The 18516-nt window shown below is 43.9% G+C and overlaps 1 protein-coding gene across 5 annotated transcripts in view; it reads left to right on the top strand.

Annotated features, from left to right (window-relative positions):
• Positions 1–18516, top strand: part of LOC117428397 (THO complex subunit 5 homolog) — a 20100-nt gene extending 1584 nt beyond the window's left edge. For 3 of the 5 annotated variants that reach the window (XM_058994795.1, XM_034902193.2, XM_058994794.1), the window contains exons 3-20: positions 82–225; positions 1757–1870; positions 2442–2539; positions 2841–2987; positions 4411–4525; positions 5241–5373; positions 5678–5755; positions 6208–6248; positions 7737–7836; positions 9759–9867; positions 11478–11579; positions 12183–12279; positions 12951–13065; positions 13755–13858; positions 15371–15458; positions 16852–16967; positions 17580–17770; positions 18183–18516. In XM_058994795.1, the coding sequence (XP_058850778.1) occupies positions 82–225; positions 1757–1870; positions 2442–2539; positions 2841–2987; positions 4411–4525; positions 5241–5373; positions 5678–5755; positions 6208–6248; positions 7737–7836; positions 9759–9867; positions 11478–11579; positions 12183–12279; positions 12951–13065; positions 13755–13858; positions 15371–15458; positions 16852–16967; positions 17580–17770; positions 18183–18246 (1956 nt within the window). In that variant the 3' untranslated portion in view covers positions 18247–18516. Of the gene's footprint in view, positions 1–81; positions 226–390; positions 395–1756; positions 1871–2441; positions 2540–2840; positions 2988–4410; positions 4526–5240; positions 5374–5677; positions 5756–6207; positions 6249–7736; positions 7837–9758; positions 9868–11477; positions 11580–12182; positions 12280–12950; positions 13066–13754; positions 13859–15370; positions 15459–16851; positions 16968–17579; positions 17771–18182 lie in introns of those variants that run through there. The other 2 variants (XM_058994796.1, XM_058994797.1) reach the window with 2 other exon arrangements.

The raw sequence follows: 18516 nt of genomic DNA, 5'->3' as shown, positions 1-18516 counted from the left end.
AAGCAGTTAGAGCTTATGGAGGGGTTGGCAGTGCGGTGGCGTGTGTGCAGCTGGATGTCATACTTGGTTGCTGGTTTGCAGGAGGCGCGGGTGTACAGTGAGGAGGTGGAGCTGGAGATGAGAAACCCTGCCCAGGACTACACTCTCTACAAGCAGACCTGCGAGATGCTCACCAGACTGATGGCTGAGATCCACGAACTGAAGAGCAGCGGCAGCAAGGACAGCGTAAGTCAGGACCCTTACCTTAACAACACTCCCTACACTGAATTAATCAAGGACACCATAAGCCAGGACCCTTCCTTCACAACACTCACTACACTGAATAAATCAAGGACAGTGTAAGCCAGGACCCTTCCTTCACAACACTACCTACACTGAATTAATCAAGGACAGCGTAAGCCAGGATCCTTCCTTCACAACACTCCCTAGACTGAATTAATCTAGACTTGCTCGAGTGACTTCAACAGCATTACAGTTTGAAGCAGGAGATACAGAGCGAAACACAACCTGCAAGAAAAACAAGAAGATAACAAAAGTCTAAACCAAAAGCAAAACACATTTTTAGAGGTTGTGTGTTTATTTTTTACATTTATTTTTATTTTCCTCCTTGAGTTAAGTTAAACCCATTTCAGCTACAGTGGCATGTATAATGTACACATTGCCCACATTAATACTTGTATACTCATTTAACGTTTTGGGCTCATTGAATACAACACAAATTCTGAGCATAGTGTAGGCATAGACAAGCTAGAGCTATAAAGGGTACTGTTCGGTGCTTTACCGTGTTATATTTTTGTTGATTAGGAGCTTGGTTTTAATTAAATATGAACATACTAAAACAATTAGCTTGCCAGTACAGTTTAGGAGCCCTATTTGTTACACTGTAGTTTCGAAACATATATCAACACCAAAAATATCAGTAAAATATTTGTAGTTTTCCTGATATTTCATTTTTGCCCTCCCACATGGCCTGGGCTGTGTTGTGGCCTGGGTTGCAGTTGGTTTCTGCTCTAGTTGAAGCTGATATGGGCTGTGTTGTGGCCTGGGTTGCAGTTGGTTTGTGCTCTAGTTGAAGCTGATCTGGGCTGTATAGTGTCCTGGGTTGCAGTTGGTTTGTGGTGTTGTGTCCTGGGTTGCAGTTGGTTTGTGCTCTAGTTGAAGCTGATCTGGGCTGTGTAGTGTCCTTTGTTGCAGTTAGTTTGTGGTGTTGTTGAAGCTGATCTGGGCTGTGTTGTGTCCTGGGTTGCAGTTGGTTTGTTGTGTTATTGAAGCTGATCTGGGCTGTGTTGTGGCCTGGGTTGCAGTTGGTTTGTGATCTAGTTGAAGCTGATCTGGGCTGTGTTGTGGCCTGGGTTGCAGTAGTTTTGTGATCTAGTTGAAGCTGATCTGGGCTGTGTTGTGGCCTGGGTTGCAGTAGGTTTGTGATCTAGTTGAAGCTGATCTGGGCTGTGTTGTGTCCTGGGTTGCAGTTGGTTTGTGCTCTAGTTGAAGCTGATCTGGGCTGTGTTGTGGCCTGGGTTGCAGTTGGTTTGTGGTGTTGTTGAAGCTGATCTGGGCTGTGTTGTGGCCTGGGTTGCAGTTGGTTTGTGGTGTTGTTGAAGCTGATCTGGGCTGTGTTGTGTCCTGGGTTGCAGTTGGTTTGTGCTCTAGTTGAAGCTGATCTGGGCTGTGTTGTCCTGGGTTGCAGTTGGTTTGTGATCTAGTTGAAGCTGATCTGGGCTCGATTTACAGTCCTGCCTTTCTCTCTATCTTTCAGGCAGCCGAGATGGAGGAGCGGCGCATGCAGAGCTGCATCCACTTCATGACGCTGAAGAAACTGAACCGCGTGGCTCACATGAGGCTTAAGAAGGGCCGGGATCAAACCCATGAGGTAGGGCTGAGGAGTGGTGCGCAGGAAGAAACAATGGAGATGCTCCTGATGGGATACTTAACAATAACAAGACCCTTTTAATGATGGATTATTCTGTTAAACGATGAAAACAAAAGTAAGGGAGAGTATATATTCATACCAGCTATAAAACACACTTATTCTTCACCCATGAAGCACCTGGTGAAAAGCAATGAGCAATGTTGAGCTTTTGGTCTTAAATCACAATACAAACAATAAATACCTCTGTTACGATACGATGTAGCATGTAAAGAAAGCATCACATTTTCTTCTAAACCTCTCAGTGTATCCACTTCGTGCTCCACCCTGCAACAATGCTGCTGGTCTGATTGAAATGAGTAGAAGTCAAACTGCATTTGGAGTTGTGGGAAACTCTGCTGTTTGTCATTGTTGTTCTTACGATAGGTTAAAGGTTTTGGGAAATGTCCCCCCTGCCTGTCAGCAGCCTCTTGGTTCTTACTGTCTACAGCTACTTCCTGTCTTTTTTGTCCTACCTTTGTCAAAACATGTCCTCCTGACCTGTCCTCATGTTGCTTTTTCTCGTCCTCTGCAGGCAAAGCAGAGAGTGGATGCCCTGCACCTCCAGCTCCAGAACCTTCTCTATGAGGTCATGCACCTGCAGAAAGAGATCAACAAGTGCCTGGAGTTCAAGTGAGTGCCCCTCTCACAGTCTGGAGACGACTCGCTTGGTAAACACATTGCCGCTGGGAGTGCAGTATGAGTTATCGCAGTGTTGGGCTTTGCACTCCTGTGGTTAGAGAGGGACATCTCGGGGATAGTTTGCCTAATTACACAACCTCTTCTCCAGGGTTAAGTAGGCAGGTCTGCTGGTGAAAAGACAGGATGACTGTGAATGGGTTCATTTGGTTTGTGTTGGAGGAGGGGCTGTGCACTGTGTGTGTGTGCGTGCTGTGCTGTGTGTGTGTTTGTAACCCTGCTGTGTTTCTCCTAGGTCCAAGCACGAGGAGATTGAGCTGGTGGGTGTGGAGGAGTTCAGACGGGACGCCCCCCCAGAGATCTCCCGACCCGAGATCTCAGGTGCAGACCCACACCAGCTCACCCTGTGCCGTCTGGACTGGGAGCTGGAGCAGAGGAAGAGGTACTGCCAAATTCACAACTTTGACCACTTCTTTATAGCAATGCTTTACAACCCCTTGGGTCTGCTGGGAATGCCCTGTGCACAATTGCCATTAGTAATATATTATTGATATATACCTAAATGTAGATTTATTTTTATATGCAGAAAATACTGTACATGCTTTGCCGACCAAGTATGGGAGCTCCCAGGGGGCGGCGCACAATTGGCGGGTTAGGTCGACCAGGGTGCTCTCGGCTCACCGCGCACCAGTGACCCCTGTAGTCTGGCCGGACGCCTGCGGGCTTGCCTGTAAGCTGCCCAGAGCTGCATTGTCCTCCGACGCTGTAGCTCTGGGTGGCTGCATGGTGAGTCTGTAGTGTGAAAAAAAGCACTCAGCTGACAGCACACGCTTCGGAGGACAGCGAGTGTTCGTCTTCGCCCTCCCAAGTCAGCGCAGGGGTGGTAGCGGTGAGCTGAGCTAAACAAAAAAAATTGGACACTATTAAATTGGGGAGAAAACTACAAAAAAACTAATTGGTGACTACTAAATAAAAATAAAAAATAAATACTGTACATGAATAATAAAGCAAAACAAAAACCCATACATTATAACATGAATGACTTCCATAGCAGTCTTTAAAAGTATATGTGGTCAATTTACAACCCCCTAAAATCTTTTGATACTCCCACTCTGAGAACCATGGCGCAGACATTACTGAGTGACTGGATTCACTCTGGTTGTGGGACAATTTAGCTTTGAAATTGTTCCTGCTTTGATAAATGAGGCTTAAATACGACACATGATAAAGTAATAAAGTTCCAGTCTGTAAACATCTTCAGTTCAGAACTGTATCCCTGTTCTGGGATTATTGATTACTGAGGTAGTCTAGAATCCCAGTACATCATATGCACATCAAAGCTCTTATTACTTTATCCCTTAAAGAGTGCAAAGCAAGTCTTTGAAATCTTCTTTCCACCTCAATACCACATGCAACATTCACTGGCCTCCCTTTTCTAGATCTAGATGCTGATTCCTAAAACAATATAACATAACAATTAGTTTGGTGTTTCTTCCTGGTAGCTAATTGCTTCCTGTGCTGTAGGTCACATTTACTTCAGTGGTAAACTACACTAACATCACGTGGCCTACAGCACATGGACTGATCTGGTACCAGAAAGTAGCAGTTTAGCAATTATTAATCTCAAAGTTCCGCATTTAACAGTAGTGAAGATCCAAAAGGCCTCCAGCACAACACAGCTAGAGGAACAATGATGATGTTGATAATACAAAGTGATAAGATAAGCATTCCTTTAGGGGAATATACATCCTAATGTTGTTGAGTAATATCAGGGGCTACCAGCGCGTCTTCATGGGGTGTGTGTGGCTGGCTCACTGCCTTAGCTGCCCTTGAGTCCTGACCAGCTCCCTGTTTGTGTCATGCAGGCTGGCAGAGAAGTACAAGGAGTCTCTGGCCAGCAAGGAGAAGATCATGAAGAGCATTGAGATCAAGAAGGAGTATCTGAGCAGCCTGCAGCCCCGGCTCACCGAAATCATGCAGGTGCCACACCACACGCCCCCCTATCAATTATTAGCTTGTGTCCATTCTTAAATACCACCTTTTTCTTTCTTGACGACTTGTTTTAGAATGTTATTTCTATTCTTATTTATCATTCTTTTTAGTTGCTTTGGGTGACAAACATAGTTAGAACATGGCGACTGGGTTGAGCAGGCTGGATGTAATTGACAAAGTAAATCTTGCCTGGCCTGCACTGCCATTGATTCTGTAGGTCTCAGATGTGCAGTTCTAAAGATAAATATTATCTGGTACTGTACGAGGTTAAGTAAATCTTTTTAATGCACCTTCTCTGCAATTTCCCCAGGAGAGAGTGTGTGTCCTGACCCATCCAACACGTCTTTCTTGTCATTACATTAATAAAAACAAAAACCTCTTAAAGATAATTGAAAAGATTTTATGTTTTAGTAAACAGCAGCTGAAAAGAGAGAATTTAAGTTGGAAGAAAATGTTCTGTTCTGTGTATTTTGTAGATGCAAAAGTATTAAACTCCACAAGGGCAGTGTAAAAAAAGGAAAACAAAGATTTATAGATGTTCAACAGCAAATACAAGTTGGTATTACTTGTTTTTGCAAAATTGTGTGTGTGTGTGTGTGTGTGTGTGTGTGTGTGTGTGTGTGTATATATATATATATATATATATATATAATTTTGAGCCCTGCTCATATAGGTAGCCTCTCCCACTCTGCCTTCTCTCCAGGCTTCCCGGCCAGTACAGGACTACCTGTCTATGCCTTTTGAACAGACTCAGAAACAGAACGAGGTGGCGAGGCACCTGCCCCCACCCCTCTACGTGCTGCTAGTCCAGGCCAACGCTTATGGGCAGGCTTGTGGTAAGTAACACCAATTTCTGTTGTTTTGCTGGTAATACACTGCTCAGCAGTAGATACTTATTTATTCTTGGGCTGATCTAGCCTATGGTATAAACGTCTACGACGTCACTAGAACCGAAGCGCTGCTCCTGAACTCTGGTAAAAGCGCCTTAATGCAGATTTAAATAAAGATCATTGAGTTACTGCAGAGTGTCCAATAGAGGCAGTGTTTGAATCTCATTCTCATCCTTGCATTACTTTCCCTCTTGAGAAGGGAATGGATTATTTTTTTTTTAGCTGTTTACAGTTCTCCTGTGTATTTCAGATAAGAAGCTGTCGGTCTCGATCATTGGAGATGTAAATGAAGCAAAAGCCCTCTCTAAACCCCCAGAGGACTCCCAGGGTGAGCTGCAACATTATTATTACATTTCTTAGCAGACGCCCTTATCCAGGGCAACTTACAATTATTACAAGATATCACATTAGTTTTACATACAATTACCCATTTATACAGTTGGGTTTTTACTGGAGTAATGTAGGTAAAGTACCTTGCTCAAGGGTACAGCAGCAGTGTCCCCCCCTGGGATTGAACCCACGACCCTCCAGTCAGAAGTCCAGAGCCCTAACCACTACTCCACACTGCTGCCCACATCAGAGCCCCTTTGTATTGTACCGGAGACAGTGCTGGAGTGGAGAGCACCCTTCTATTGCATTGGAGCAAAGAGCCTGTATTGTATATGTAGCAGCAGTAATGATGATAACGTTTCGATTTTCCATCCAGCTGACACTCACTTGCATGTAATGTTTGAATCGAGTGTTACAAGCAGTCTAATGAATGGGCCCCTTCCTTTCCAGATGATGAGAGTGACTCTGATGCTGAAGAGGAACAAAACACTGTGAGTGTGTTTAGAAATATCTTATACTCTGTCTCATAGAAAATAATTACTGTTGTTAGATAAAGTATAAACATCTATCTTTAAACCCACAAGCAACCTAAAATAAATAGAAAAAAACATATTTTCCTCTTTGATATTACCCCTTTCCAGAGCTGAGAGGAGAGGCTCTCATGGTCCCTGCCTTACTGTAGACATAGCCCTTCACCTTGCACAGCGCTAAATTACCAAGAAACCAGAACAAAACGCTCTGCTCGCAGTAGATAAAATCTACATGCCCTTACAACTGTCAACCACTAGATGTCGCAGTGTCCATTTGTTTGAAGTTAATGTAAACTTGTAATGTAAAGTAAGATTGAACAGCAGAAAAGCTGAGTATCTGTGTATTGCCCTGCTTGTTGAAATCCTAAAGTCATCATTTCCAATAGCTGTTTTTAGAAATGTATGTATTTATTTGAAAATATTTAGGGAGGATATCTGCTGAGATGTACCATGTTAGATCCAGGGATGACTAGCTGCAGTTTATAGTATTTGGCATCAATACTGTGTAGGGAGGTCCTGGAGTGTAGTGAGGGATGGTCCGGTGTAACATATCCACGGTATGATAACTGAAAAAACAAATACCAAGGTAACCTTAATAGCACAGTGTAAATCCATTTATAAATACTTTCAAAATGTTAGTAATGCCCAAACAAAGCACAACAAATGTAATTTAAAAAGGAAACTTGCTTTCAACTTTGGCTATTTTATATTTCACTTGGACCAAAAAGCTTAGCAGTGTTAATATGTTTTTGTTTGTAGACAATCAGAATTTTAAAACTGCGACAGTATGTATCATTCTAACTGTTAAGATCAATCCTCAAAACAATGTGGTACTACAAACGTACAGACACCCCCAAATACCCCCAGAATCTGATTCGCAGTAACATATGCTAAATTATGTTAGTACCAAGTTTCATGAAAATTGGATTAGAGGTTCTCCAGATCTATGAAAGAATGTGAGGTGTGATATACAGACAGACGGACGTCCGTCTGTCCTATGTCCTTTGACAATGATATCCTAACATGAGTGATGAAAATGTAAAAAACTGACAAAACGCCCTAATCAGTGTTGCAGTAAGAAACTGATGTGTACTCCCGCTCAGTCACGTACACACTTCTGAAACAGGGTCAGGCCAGGGTAGAGAGCAAGAAAGCACCCCCCCCCCCTCCTAAATGCAGAACCACTTAGCTACAGCTGAATGTACCATGGATCACGTATATCCTTCTGAGCTAAAGCTTTTTATTCCAAATCCCTTTGGTCTTGAATCCAGAAAACAAACCTTGTACTAGTTCTGGCTGATTCTTATTGTAGTGGAGACATTAAAGGCAAACAGTTTACACAAACAAAGAGGAGATTAAAAGTATAAGGAGGAAAAAGACACCAATTAAAAAGCAGTCGTGTGTGTGTGAGCTGAAGTAAGAGTTTTTCTTTGCTGTGATTGGTTGCAGAAGCGACGCCGGCCCACTCTGGGTGTTCAGCTGGATGATAAGCGCAAGGAGATGCTGAAACGCCACCCGTTGTCTGTCAGCGTTGACCTCCAGTGCAAAGGTGAGCGAGAACACTGTTCACTTCCTTCCTATACAGGGGACAAGGGGTTTTCCAATCCGCTGGTAGAGGTGTAATGTGAGAGAGAGAGAGGTGGTATTCAAAACACTGTTAGTGCATCCAGGTTTCACAAAAATGGAAGCCGTTGTTTCAACAGACAGTGATAACAATAAAACACTTTTCAAAACCCTCACGAAATACAGGTTGCTTTGCTAGGCAAATCCGCTGATCTCGTAACAGGGAGTCCAGGAGGCAGGAGGCACTTCAGTTCAAGCCTAGTTCCTATATAATGAGGTTCTTTTCATCTTTAATGGGAGGGGCAGGCAGTTGCAGCGGCAGGCTCCCTTACCTCTCTGCTCCTCCCTTTGGTAGAGGAGGGTTGGTGCAGCTGCAGAGAAGCTGCTGTGGCGTGAGAGCAGCTTAATAAAACGTTAATGTGCTGCTGATAATGAAGGTGCGTCAGAGCGAGCAAGCAAAGAGCTCTGCATTGCAGGAGTAACTGAATCCCCTCCTGGATCCTGCTGTTCTGCTGATATTGTATTCCAGTGCAGAGATTTCTTCACACAGCAATCCATCAGCGGCTGTAATTTTTTTTTTTTTTTTTTTGTACTCAGCAATGGGTCCCTGGAAAGAGCTTTGTGCAGAAATTAACAGAATCCAAACTCTGCAATATAGAAGCTTAGTCAGGATGTCTAATAAATACAGTATTGGTGCAGTCTTGAAGTGTTACTGAGCTGGCTTCCCTAGTTTCCTGCTTTGTTCAATATATTCCTGCAGTAAAACTGTGATTTTGTTTTGATATTTTTATTAACATATCCCTGGTCACGAATTTTTTGTTCACTTGTTTTGGTTTCACATCTATTATGCATCAAGACTTCTGTCAAAATATCTTCTGAATTCACGAGCATCGTCATTTTTTTTTTTAGGCAGTTGAGATAATCTGGATCAACATATAGCATATTTAACCCTTTGCAGTCCATTTATTAAGTGCGTGTCAGGCTCGTCAGATCCAATTTATTTTCACACGCGCAGTTAATTTTAGACACGCTGTTTAAAAGTATTTTTTTTCCACAGTCAAACGGGTTTAAAAGGCCCTGCATATCAACAAAGCACTCACTAGGCATCTGCAGCCCCGCCCCACCCTTTCGTTCGCTATAGCTTTCACATATGCTAAGAAATAAATAATAACAATAATAATAGTCGTACATACCGATCAATCATCTGCTGATCACTCGTTTTATCACCAAACACCTCAATAATGCGATCCAAGTCATTATTTTATTACTATACCATCTGAAAAAAGCTCTGCAAATGTCCGTGATATTCTCTGAGCGCTGAAGCAGTCACAGCCAGCTTGTTTCCTTATGGCCGCCGTTATCTGATGCCAGGGGCAAGTATGACTATTCATGAGATACGCCTTTTTTTTGCAGCTTGTCTTGGCTCCTGTCACTCCCACTCGGCCATTGAATGGTTTTCCCGGCTTTTTCCGGAGAAAAAACGACTAGAACCCCGTTTTTTGCGTCTTTTTGATGATGTCGGACAGGGTCCGACGTTGGACCGCAAAGGGTTAAGACGGGAGAGCAAATTAAAAATAAAGTTGATGGAGGGAGTGTGTGTGGATGGCACATTTTATACTGCTTATGGTGTCAAAGTCATTGCTAGGTTGGAAAATCTGACAAAACCTAAGGTACATGAGTACATAAGGTTTAAACATATTTCGCTTTTTTTTTAATGCAGAGGTATCTATTTTAGTATGGAGTTTAGTATATATGTTTTCAAGCGCTATAAAAACGAACAAGAGTGAAAGAAAGCAGGGCAGGCGGTAGTTTGGTTACTTGATTGATTTGATTTATTTTTTGCTATTGTTTTTTTAATGAATTAATTGATACACTATTGTAATTATGTGTGCTCTCCTCTCTCTCCAGATGGCAGTGTGTTGCACCTCTTCTTCTATTACCTGATGAACCTCGACATCATGACGGTGAAAGTGAAAGTGACGGCAGGGACTGAGCTGTCCGGGGCCATCAGCGCAGGGTAGGAGGGAGTGTGCTCACAGCGCAGGGTAGGAGGGATGTGCTCACAGTGTGGGGTTAGTCAGTGCAGGGTAGGAGGGATGTGCTCACAGTGTGGGGTTAGTCAGTGCAGGGTAGGAGGGATGTGCTCACAGTGTGGGGTTAGTCAGTGCAGGGTAGGAGGGATGTGCTCACAGTGTGGGGTTAGTCAGTGCAGGGTAGGAGGGAGTGTGCTCACAGCGCAGGGTAGGAGGGATGTGCTCACAGTGTGGGGTTAGTCAGTGCAGGGTAGGAGGGATGTGCTCACAGTGTGGGGTTAGTCAGTGCAGGGTAGGAGGGATGTGCTCACAGTGTGGGGTTAGTCAGTGCAGGGTAGGAGGGAGTGTGCTCACAGCGCAGGGTAGGAGGGATGTGCTCACAGTGTGGGGTTAGTCAGTGCAGGGTAGGAGGGATGTGCTCACAGTGTGGGGTAGGAGGGATGTGCTCACAGTGTGGGGTTAGTCAGCGCAGGGTAGGAGGGATGTGCTCACAGTGTGGGGTTAGTCAGCGCAGGGTAGGAGGGATGTGCTTACAGTGTGGGGTTAGTCAGTGCAGGGTAGGAGGGATGTACTCACAGTGTGGGGTTAGTCAGCGCAGGGTAGGAGGGATGTGCTCACAGTGTGGGATTAGTCAGCGCAGGGTAGGAGGGATGTGCTCACAGTGTGGGGTAGGAGGGATGCACTCACAGTGCAGGGTAGGAGGGATGCACTCACAGTGCAGAGTAGAAGGGATGCACTCACTGTGCGGGGTAGGAGGGATGCACTCACAGTGTGGGGTAGGAGGGATGCACTCACAGTGCAGGGTAGGAGGGATGTGCTCACAGTGTGGGGTAGGAGGGATGTGCTCACAGTGTGGGGTTAGTCAGTGCAGGGTAGGAGGGATGTGCTCACAGTGTGGGGTAGGAGGGATGTGCTCACAGTGTGGGGTTAGTCAGTGCAGGGTATGAGGGATGTGCTCACAGTGTGGGGTTAGTCAGCGCAGGGTAGGAGGGATGTGCTCACAGTGTGGGGTAGGAGGGATGTGCTCACAGTGTGGGGTTAGTCAGCGTAGGGTAGGAGGGATGTACTCACAGTGTGGGGTTAGTCAGTGCAGGGTAGGAGGGATGTGCTCACAGTGTGGGGTAGGAGGGATGTGCTCACAGTGTGGGGTTAGTCAGTGCAGGGTAGGAGGGATATGCTCACAGTGTGGGGTGTGCCCATAGGAAAGAGAGGGCCCAGGAGGTTATATTGCCTTCACTCTTAATACAAACAGTGTTTTGCAGCAATATAAATGGACTCTATTACTCTATTTAAAAAACAAAAGGCCATTTTAAAGTTTTACAAGCATTACCCTCAAACTTTCAGAGACGATCTTAACTAAGCAGGTGTATTTAGAGGTGTGTGTCTGTTCCTGCTGCCACTCTCTTTCTAGCCACAGTTATCATCACATTTCAGCAAGAAACCTGCTGTCTGTGCGAGAGCATGTTTGCTTCATTGCTGATGCTTTGCCTGCATGGCTGTACGTTTTGCATGTGCATTGGAAATATTATGAAAGTCGGTTTATTTTTGTTTTATTAGAATATTTGCTAAAAAATTGAATGTTCTTCTTGTGCAGAGAGCTTCTGAGCCCAGAGTCCCTACTTAACTGTCTGTACCCTGGGGACCAAGGCACTGAGACCCCCAATCCTGCCAACCGCTACCAGTTTGATAAAGTCGGGTAAGGAGGGGGGCAGGGGAGGTGGATAGCTGACAGGACATGAGCCGTTCCAGACCGCATTGACACAACAAAATAGACACTGTAATAAACACACATAACAGCTGAATATGCTATGTAGCAATTTATACTATGTGTCATATACATTGCTTAATGTTCCTTCACATTCAGTTTACACTGTCTGCATGTTTTTGTATTTGATTTATTTTTCCCTCCTGTATTATAGTTGTAAAGTCTCTTTGGCACTAAATAATTGAGATTTTTTTAAGTAATTGTTTATTTAAAAAGTGAGATCTAGTACACGCGGTAGTGGTAGCGGATTTGTATTGGCTCCCTGTCATAAATTTAAAAACAGAATTATCATGTCATTTCAAGCATCTTCTATAAGATTAGCACTAAAGTGTATAATTATAAAATATGGAAGGGGGGGGGGGTCTGGTTTCTGTGACAGAAATAGAAGCTTTCTCTCATTTCTGTATACACATCTATCAACATATATTCTGCATATGTAAAGTATCTTGATGCAGGTTCACTGTGAATCATGCTAGCTGTACAGGCTGATAAAGTGGACACAGCCAGCCTCTGACTCTTGTGCTTCTCTTGTAGGATTCTGATGTTCGGTGACTATGTGGCTGAGCTGGGTCACCCTTACACCTGGGTTCAGAACCTGGGGGGGCTGCGATTCCCCACTGGCAGACCCGAGGTGACTCTCCTGGGCAGGCTCACCCACAGCCAGCATATCGCCTTGGGACCCTGTGTTCTTTTTTACCCTTTTCCCAGTAGACTCCAGAGCAAGATTACATCCAATTTTTATGGAACGGCAAAGGCATACATTGTGTGGTGACTGTAACCTCTAAGTTGATGTCTTAATGCCCTTTTCTATGTGGTATTATTCTATTCTATATTATTCTATATTAAGGATATAGTGGAGGCTACCGTATGTACTTTACTTACTGTATGTGTGTGACACACATTTCTGCAGAACTGCATGTCCTTTTCTGATCACATTTGCGCAACCTATTGAGTGTATCAGAATCTGAGGCTATATTTACTTGTGCTGGATGTAGAGTTTTGTGGTTTGCTTTTGTATTTTGTATTTGCAGCTGTGGTTGGGATAAATGCCGCTGACATATTTCTTTCTTTCTTAGCCAGAAGCATACCTTGTTTAATTAGTTTAACTTTCCCCGAAAGTGGCTCTGTATTTTTACATTTATTTAAACATTATGTGGCCATCATTAAGGTACGTTCTTGATGTGTGTGTTGGGTTCAGATGAATCTCCTGGATTGCCAGGGATCTGAAACAGAGTTGTACTTGTATTAGAAGGTTAAAAGCAGGCTGTTTATTGAAGGCAGTGTGTCTGTGTTTGTGTGCAGCAGGCAGGCCCCACAGGCAGCTCGCTCAGTGCCAGCCACATGGAGGCCACCATGAAGCTCCTGAAAAGCCGTCTGGAGTCCCGCCTGGCTCTGCACAAGCAGTTTGCCTCCCTCGGTAAGGTACCAACGCTTTGTTTTACACCCCAAAAGAATAGCGCTCTTAACAACAGGGTCCTCGCTCCTGTTCATCAGGTTATCAGGTTAGTCGACCTGACACTGGTTCTGTTCAAACCAAAAGATTATGTTAAACATGGCATGGCAAAGGTCAGCATCAACAATAAGGCACAAAGCCAACAAGCAGGTGAGAACCTGAAGCATATATATATGTGTATATATATGTATGTGTATGTGTATATATATATATATATATATATATATATAATATGGAAGCTTCTGTAAATTGAGGTCAGTACATTCGGTCTATAAACAAACATGCACATTCTGAGATCTGGTACCTTTTTATTTATGAATGAACCCTTGCCCATAGTGTACATCTTATTATGTTTTAGGCTCACTGTAGTTCCCCTGTATTAACGTTTCACAGTCCTGTAAAACGAATGGTTCATGTAGTTTACCATGATCAGCCAGAGTACTGTAACTAGCTTGTATATTGTCGTTCAAATATGATTGCGGAAAATGGAAAACGTGCAGGGAACGCTATCCCTGTTGCTGTCCTATATTTGTATAGCTGATCCTTTTATTTGATGTTTTTGGTCAGATAATATTTTCTTCTAGAACATGGTTAAGACCATGTTTCCACAGTGAAAGTTACTGATGTCCTGTCTTCCTGTACCTCTGTTTCAGAGCACAGCATTTTGCCAGTGTCCAGCGAGTGCCAGAGTCTCTTCCCAGCCAAGGTGGTTTCAAGGTTGATCAAGTGGAGTACCATCACTTACGAGGAGTATGCGGTATGTAGAGAGAGTCTAAAGGATTGTACGGGGATGCCCAGCAGAGGCACCTATGAGGAGTATGTAGAGAGAGTAAAGGATTGTACGGGGATACCCAGCAGAGGCACCTATGAGGAGTATGCAGTATGTAGAGAGAGTAAAGGATTGTACGTGGATGCCCAGCAGAGGCACCTATGAGGAGTATATAGAGAGAGTAAAGGATTGTACGTGGATACCCAGGAGAGGCACCTGTGAGGAGTATGCAGTAGAGAGAGTAAAGGTTTGTATGGGGATACCCAGCAGAGGCACCTATGAGGAGTATGCAGTATGTAGAGAGAGTAAAGGATTGTACGTGGATGCCCAGCAGAGGCACCTATGAGGAGTATATAGAGAGAGTAAAGGATTGTACGTGGATACCCAGGAGAGGCACCTGTGAGGAGTATGCAGTAGAGAGAGAAAAGGTTTGTATGGGGATGCCCAGGAGAGGCACCTATGAGGAGTATGCAGTATGTAGAGAGAGTATAATTATCTTGTCTTTGATCAACCGTACTGTCTAATCGACCGAACGCACCTGTAATCACGTGATCCATTACTAGCGTGATGTATTACGTACACAGCTTCTGCTGCTAAAACAGCTACGAGATTTAGTTGTCAAAAAAAGGACCAGCAGACTGAGGCAAATGAAAGTTGCAGAATTATTCAGACCACCAAAACCTTAGATGAAACAGTGTGTGAATTTAAATTGTTGCAGTTAAGCAAATTAAAACAGTCACCTTGTACTTGATTTTTTTTAAATATTCTATTTGGTCAGTAAGGGCTGGAGATTCTGCTGGAGATGTTATTGAGCAGCTAAGAACCTTTATTTTATTCATTTCAATTGCACGTTATTACAATGCCTTAACAGCAGGCATCAAAGTATAGAAACATGTACTGAATTTTTGAAGTTTAATGATTCCTAAAGGTATTACTAAGTACATGTGTGTTACCTTTATTCTATACGGTATTAAAGTTACAGTAATTGTTATTAATACCTGTTTGATTTTTCATAAGAATCGATTATGCAAACTAGTATTGGTCCCAATTAGTTTGGATAACTGACTCTACTGTATTTAAGCACCTTTTAAGATTCCTTTTAAACTGTACTGTTATGGGTTTGCCTGCATTCTGTAAACCCTTTCATTGTATGACCTGCATGTAATGAACATTGTACTCGGATCTCTCAGAAGATTCATAGTTATGCATGTGCCTCATTGCCTCGATTGCCATTTGACTGCAGTGTGGACGAGAATGCATTAATACTTTACTAAATGCTGCAAGAACTTCAAAGATATACCACAGTATCAGAAACATAATACAAAAGATAAGGAGCATTGAGGGAAATGTGTCAACATTCTGACTGGAATTCTCATGCAAATGTAAAAAAGGAACACAGGCTATGGAAGCCATTCAATCATGTCTTGGAATTCAGATTCAATGCATAAGCTTTGATGAACCCAGAATGCAGTATGTTAACCCCACTCTGACTGTTTCCAGGAGCTGCCCTACACCCAACAAGTCCTGGAGGCCGGGCTGGTACAGGAGACTGACCTCCTCTTCACAGCTCTCATCGAGAGGGGCACAGGTTAGCCTGTCACTCCCATACACACACACACACACAAACACACACGGGCTGGTACAGGATACTGACCTCCTTCACAGCTCTCATCGAGAGGTGCACAGGTTAGCCTGGCACTTACACATACACACCCACACACACATAGGTACAGGAGACTGACCTCCTCTTCACAGCTCTCATCGAGAGGGGCACAGGTTAGCCTGGCACTCCCATACACACACACGGGCTGGTACAGGAGACTGACCTCCTCTTCACAGCTCTCATCGAGAGGGGCACAGGTTAGCCTGCCACTCCCATACACACACACACACACACACACACACAGGTACAGGAGACTGACCTCCTCTTCACAGCTCTCATCGAGAGGGTCACAGGTTAGCCTGGTACTCCCATACACACACACACCCCCCCCACACACACACACACACCCCCCCCACACACACACACACACACACACACACAGGTACAGGAGACTGACCTCCTCTTCACAGCTGTCATCGAGAGGGGCACAGGTTAGCCTGCCACTCCCATACACACACACACACACACACACACACACACACGCGCGCGCGCACGGGCGGGCTGGTACAGGAGACTGACCTCCTCTTCACAGCTCTCATCGAGAGGGGCAGAGGTTAGACTGGCACTCACTCACACACTCACACACTCACACTCACACACACGCACACACTCTCACACACACACACACTCTCACACACACACACACACACACACACACAGACACACACGAGTTGAGTCACTACAAAACCAATTACTTTAGGAATAAACAATAAGAAGAACCCTGAAATTGTGTCTGGAGGAAGTACAGTACCGTAAATATACTGCAAACCAGTATCTGCATTGCAGATATTGTAAAAAAAAAAAAAAATCTGATCTATGCTGCTTGATTCTGATGTTTGTACGTACTAGAACTCAGGCACACATGATTAATTGATTGTTCTTTTAATACGAATTACAAAAGGCTGACTTTATAGACGTATTTGGAGGACAGAAAATACTACTGGTACATGCAAATGCAAACCAGTACACTCCGGGCATTTACAGCACATCTTTGGCTAGAATAAAGCAGAAACCATTATTTTGTATAGATAAGCATCCATCAGACCATCATTTTTAAATTGAGTTTCTATAGCTATAGTATTACCCCCCCCCCTCCAAACACACACATATTAAATTAAAGGCATGCAATCTTGAGTGAGACTTGCTCATGGTTGGATAACTCCTGTTATGTCTGATCTGATCAGTGCAGATGTAGCAGGAGGCTGATTGCTAAGTCCTAATCCGTCAACAACATAGTTGTATAAACATTTGAACAAGGGCTTTCCTAGGTATTGAAATCTGTGTGCACTCAGTGATGTGTCTCCTCTTACTCCCCCAGCCAAGCTGCAGGCCGCGGTGGTCCTGAACCCTCGCTACTCGACCGTGCCCCCCCTCTTTAGTCTTTCACTCAGCTGGAAAGGAGAGCGCAGCGGGCGGACTGACGACAATCTGCGGGTAACAAACACACAGGCTGATACTGCATCATTGAATAGAGCAGATAATAAGCATAATGACAGTCATGTAACAAAACCAAGAGCAAGAGCCAAATCATAACTGGACCAGTGCAGGTTTATTATACATCCAAGAAAGAGAAGAAAATACATTTAGGGCAACTTGCTTGTAATCATTTATTTAGTAGAATTGTTTAAATAACTACTACAGTCTTTCTGAGAATTTTGAAATGTGTATTAAATCATTCTGAACATTGTATAGTTCAGTGATGCCTGTTTGTATGTGAGATTGCTCCCCTTATCCTAACATTGTATTCCACTGTGAATAGCTATAGCTTTAAACCCTGATATGTCAGTCTGCTGCACTGTTACCTGTCATGAGGGCTCAGGCAATTGAAGTGTGCCTTAGACTTAGATCAGTGATACTTGACATGAGTCAACATTTGCTTGGTACCTGGCTTTAGGGGTCAGTATTGTAGCATAATGAATAGAGGTTGAAATTCAGTCTTGAGCACTTCTCAATCAGACTCTTAACTGTGTCCTCTCTTCTCTCTCTCTCTCTCTCTCTCTCTCTCTCTCTCTCTCTCTCTCTCTCTCTGTCTCTGTCTCTCTCCAGGCGATGGAGGCTGAGGTGAATGTGTTCCACCGGGAGCTGCGTGGGCCCCGCCCCGGGTACCAGCTCCTGACCAATCAGCTGCAGCGGCTGTGCATGTGCCTGGACGTGTTTCTGGAGACTGAGAGCCAGGATGAGAGCGTGGAGGGGCCACGCGAGTTCCCCCGAGAGAAGATGTGTCTGCGTACCGTCCGGTCAGTGATGTCCTGTGTCTCCTAGTGTGGGAAAACTGCACACCTTTCTATTCAGAATCTGTGTTTTAACATCTTACAACTTTTGGTTGACCTATCAAAAACAATAGCTTCTTGAACGTTTTTCCATCATATTTTTTTCTGTGACATTCAGTTTCATAAAATGTGATTTATAAAAAAGTATATAACAATCTATTTAAAGAAAATTACATTTTATACATTTATTCTTTCTGTCATCTGGAGCAGATCTGGATCTCCATTCTTAACCTCTCTCTGCACAGCAGTACTAACATCTAAGATTATAGTTGCCAGAAAAAGGCATTTAGTTTATTTGTAGAGGACTACACCAGTAATCTTGCAGGCATGTGGATTGTCTGTCACTGCTCCAGGCTCTGATCGCTTCTTTTTCCTCCAGTGGGCCCAATCGGCTGAAGCCTTTCAAATTCAACCACCCCCAGGGCTTCTTCAACCACAGATGAGTTTGCAGGGCAGCGATCCACACCGGGGCAGGGCAGATTCATCAGGGTCCAAGTGCAAGTGGCACCACTTTATGTGAAAGGAAAACCAAGGTTGCAAATACTGGAGCCCATTTATGAGCCTATCAATTTTCTTTCTGAGTTGCTTGCTCTTAGTTTAGTGGACCTGGATAAATCTGGCCTCCATTCTTCCTATGAGAGTTCAGTCTGCTTTTGTATGAAATGTAACTCCTTCTGTATTTTCATTTATTAATAAAATCATTTTGCCTCATA

This window comes from Acipenser ruthenus, chromosome 21 (assembly GCF_902713425.1).
Source record: "Acipenser ruthenus chromosome 21, fAciRut3.2 maternal haplotype, whole genome shotgun sequence".
In the NCBI taxonomy this organism is placed as follows: Eukaryota; Metazoa; Chordata; class Actinopteri; order Acipenseriformes; family Acipenseridae; genus Acipenser; species Acipenser ruthenus.
The sequence above is the reverse complement of the archived record's forward strand: the minus strand, read 5'-3'. Positions and strand labels throughout refer to the sequence as shown.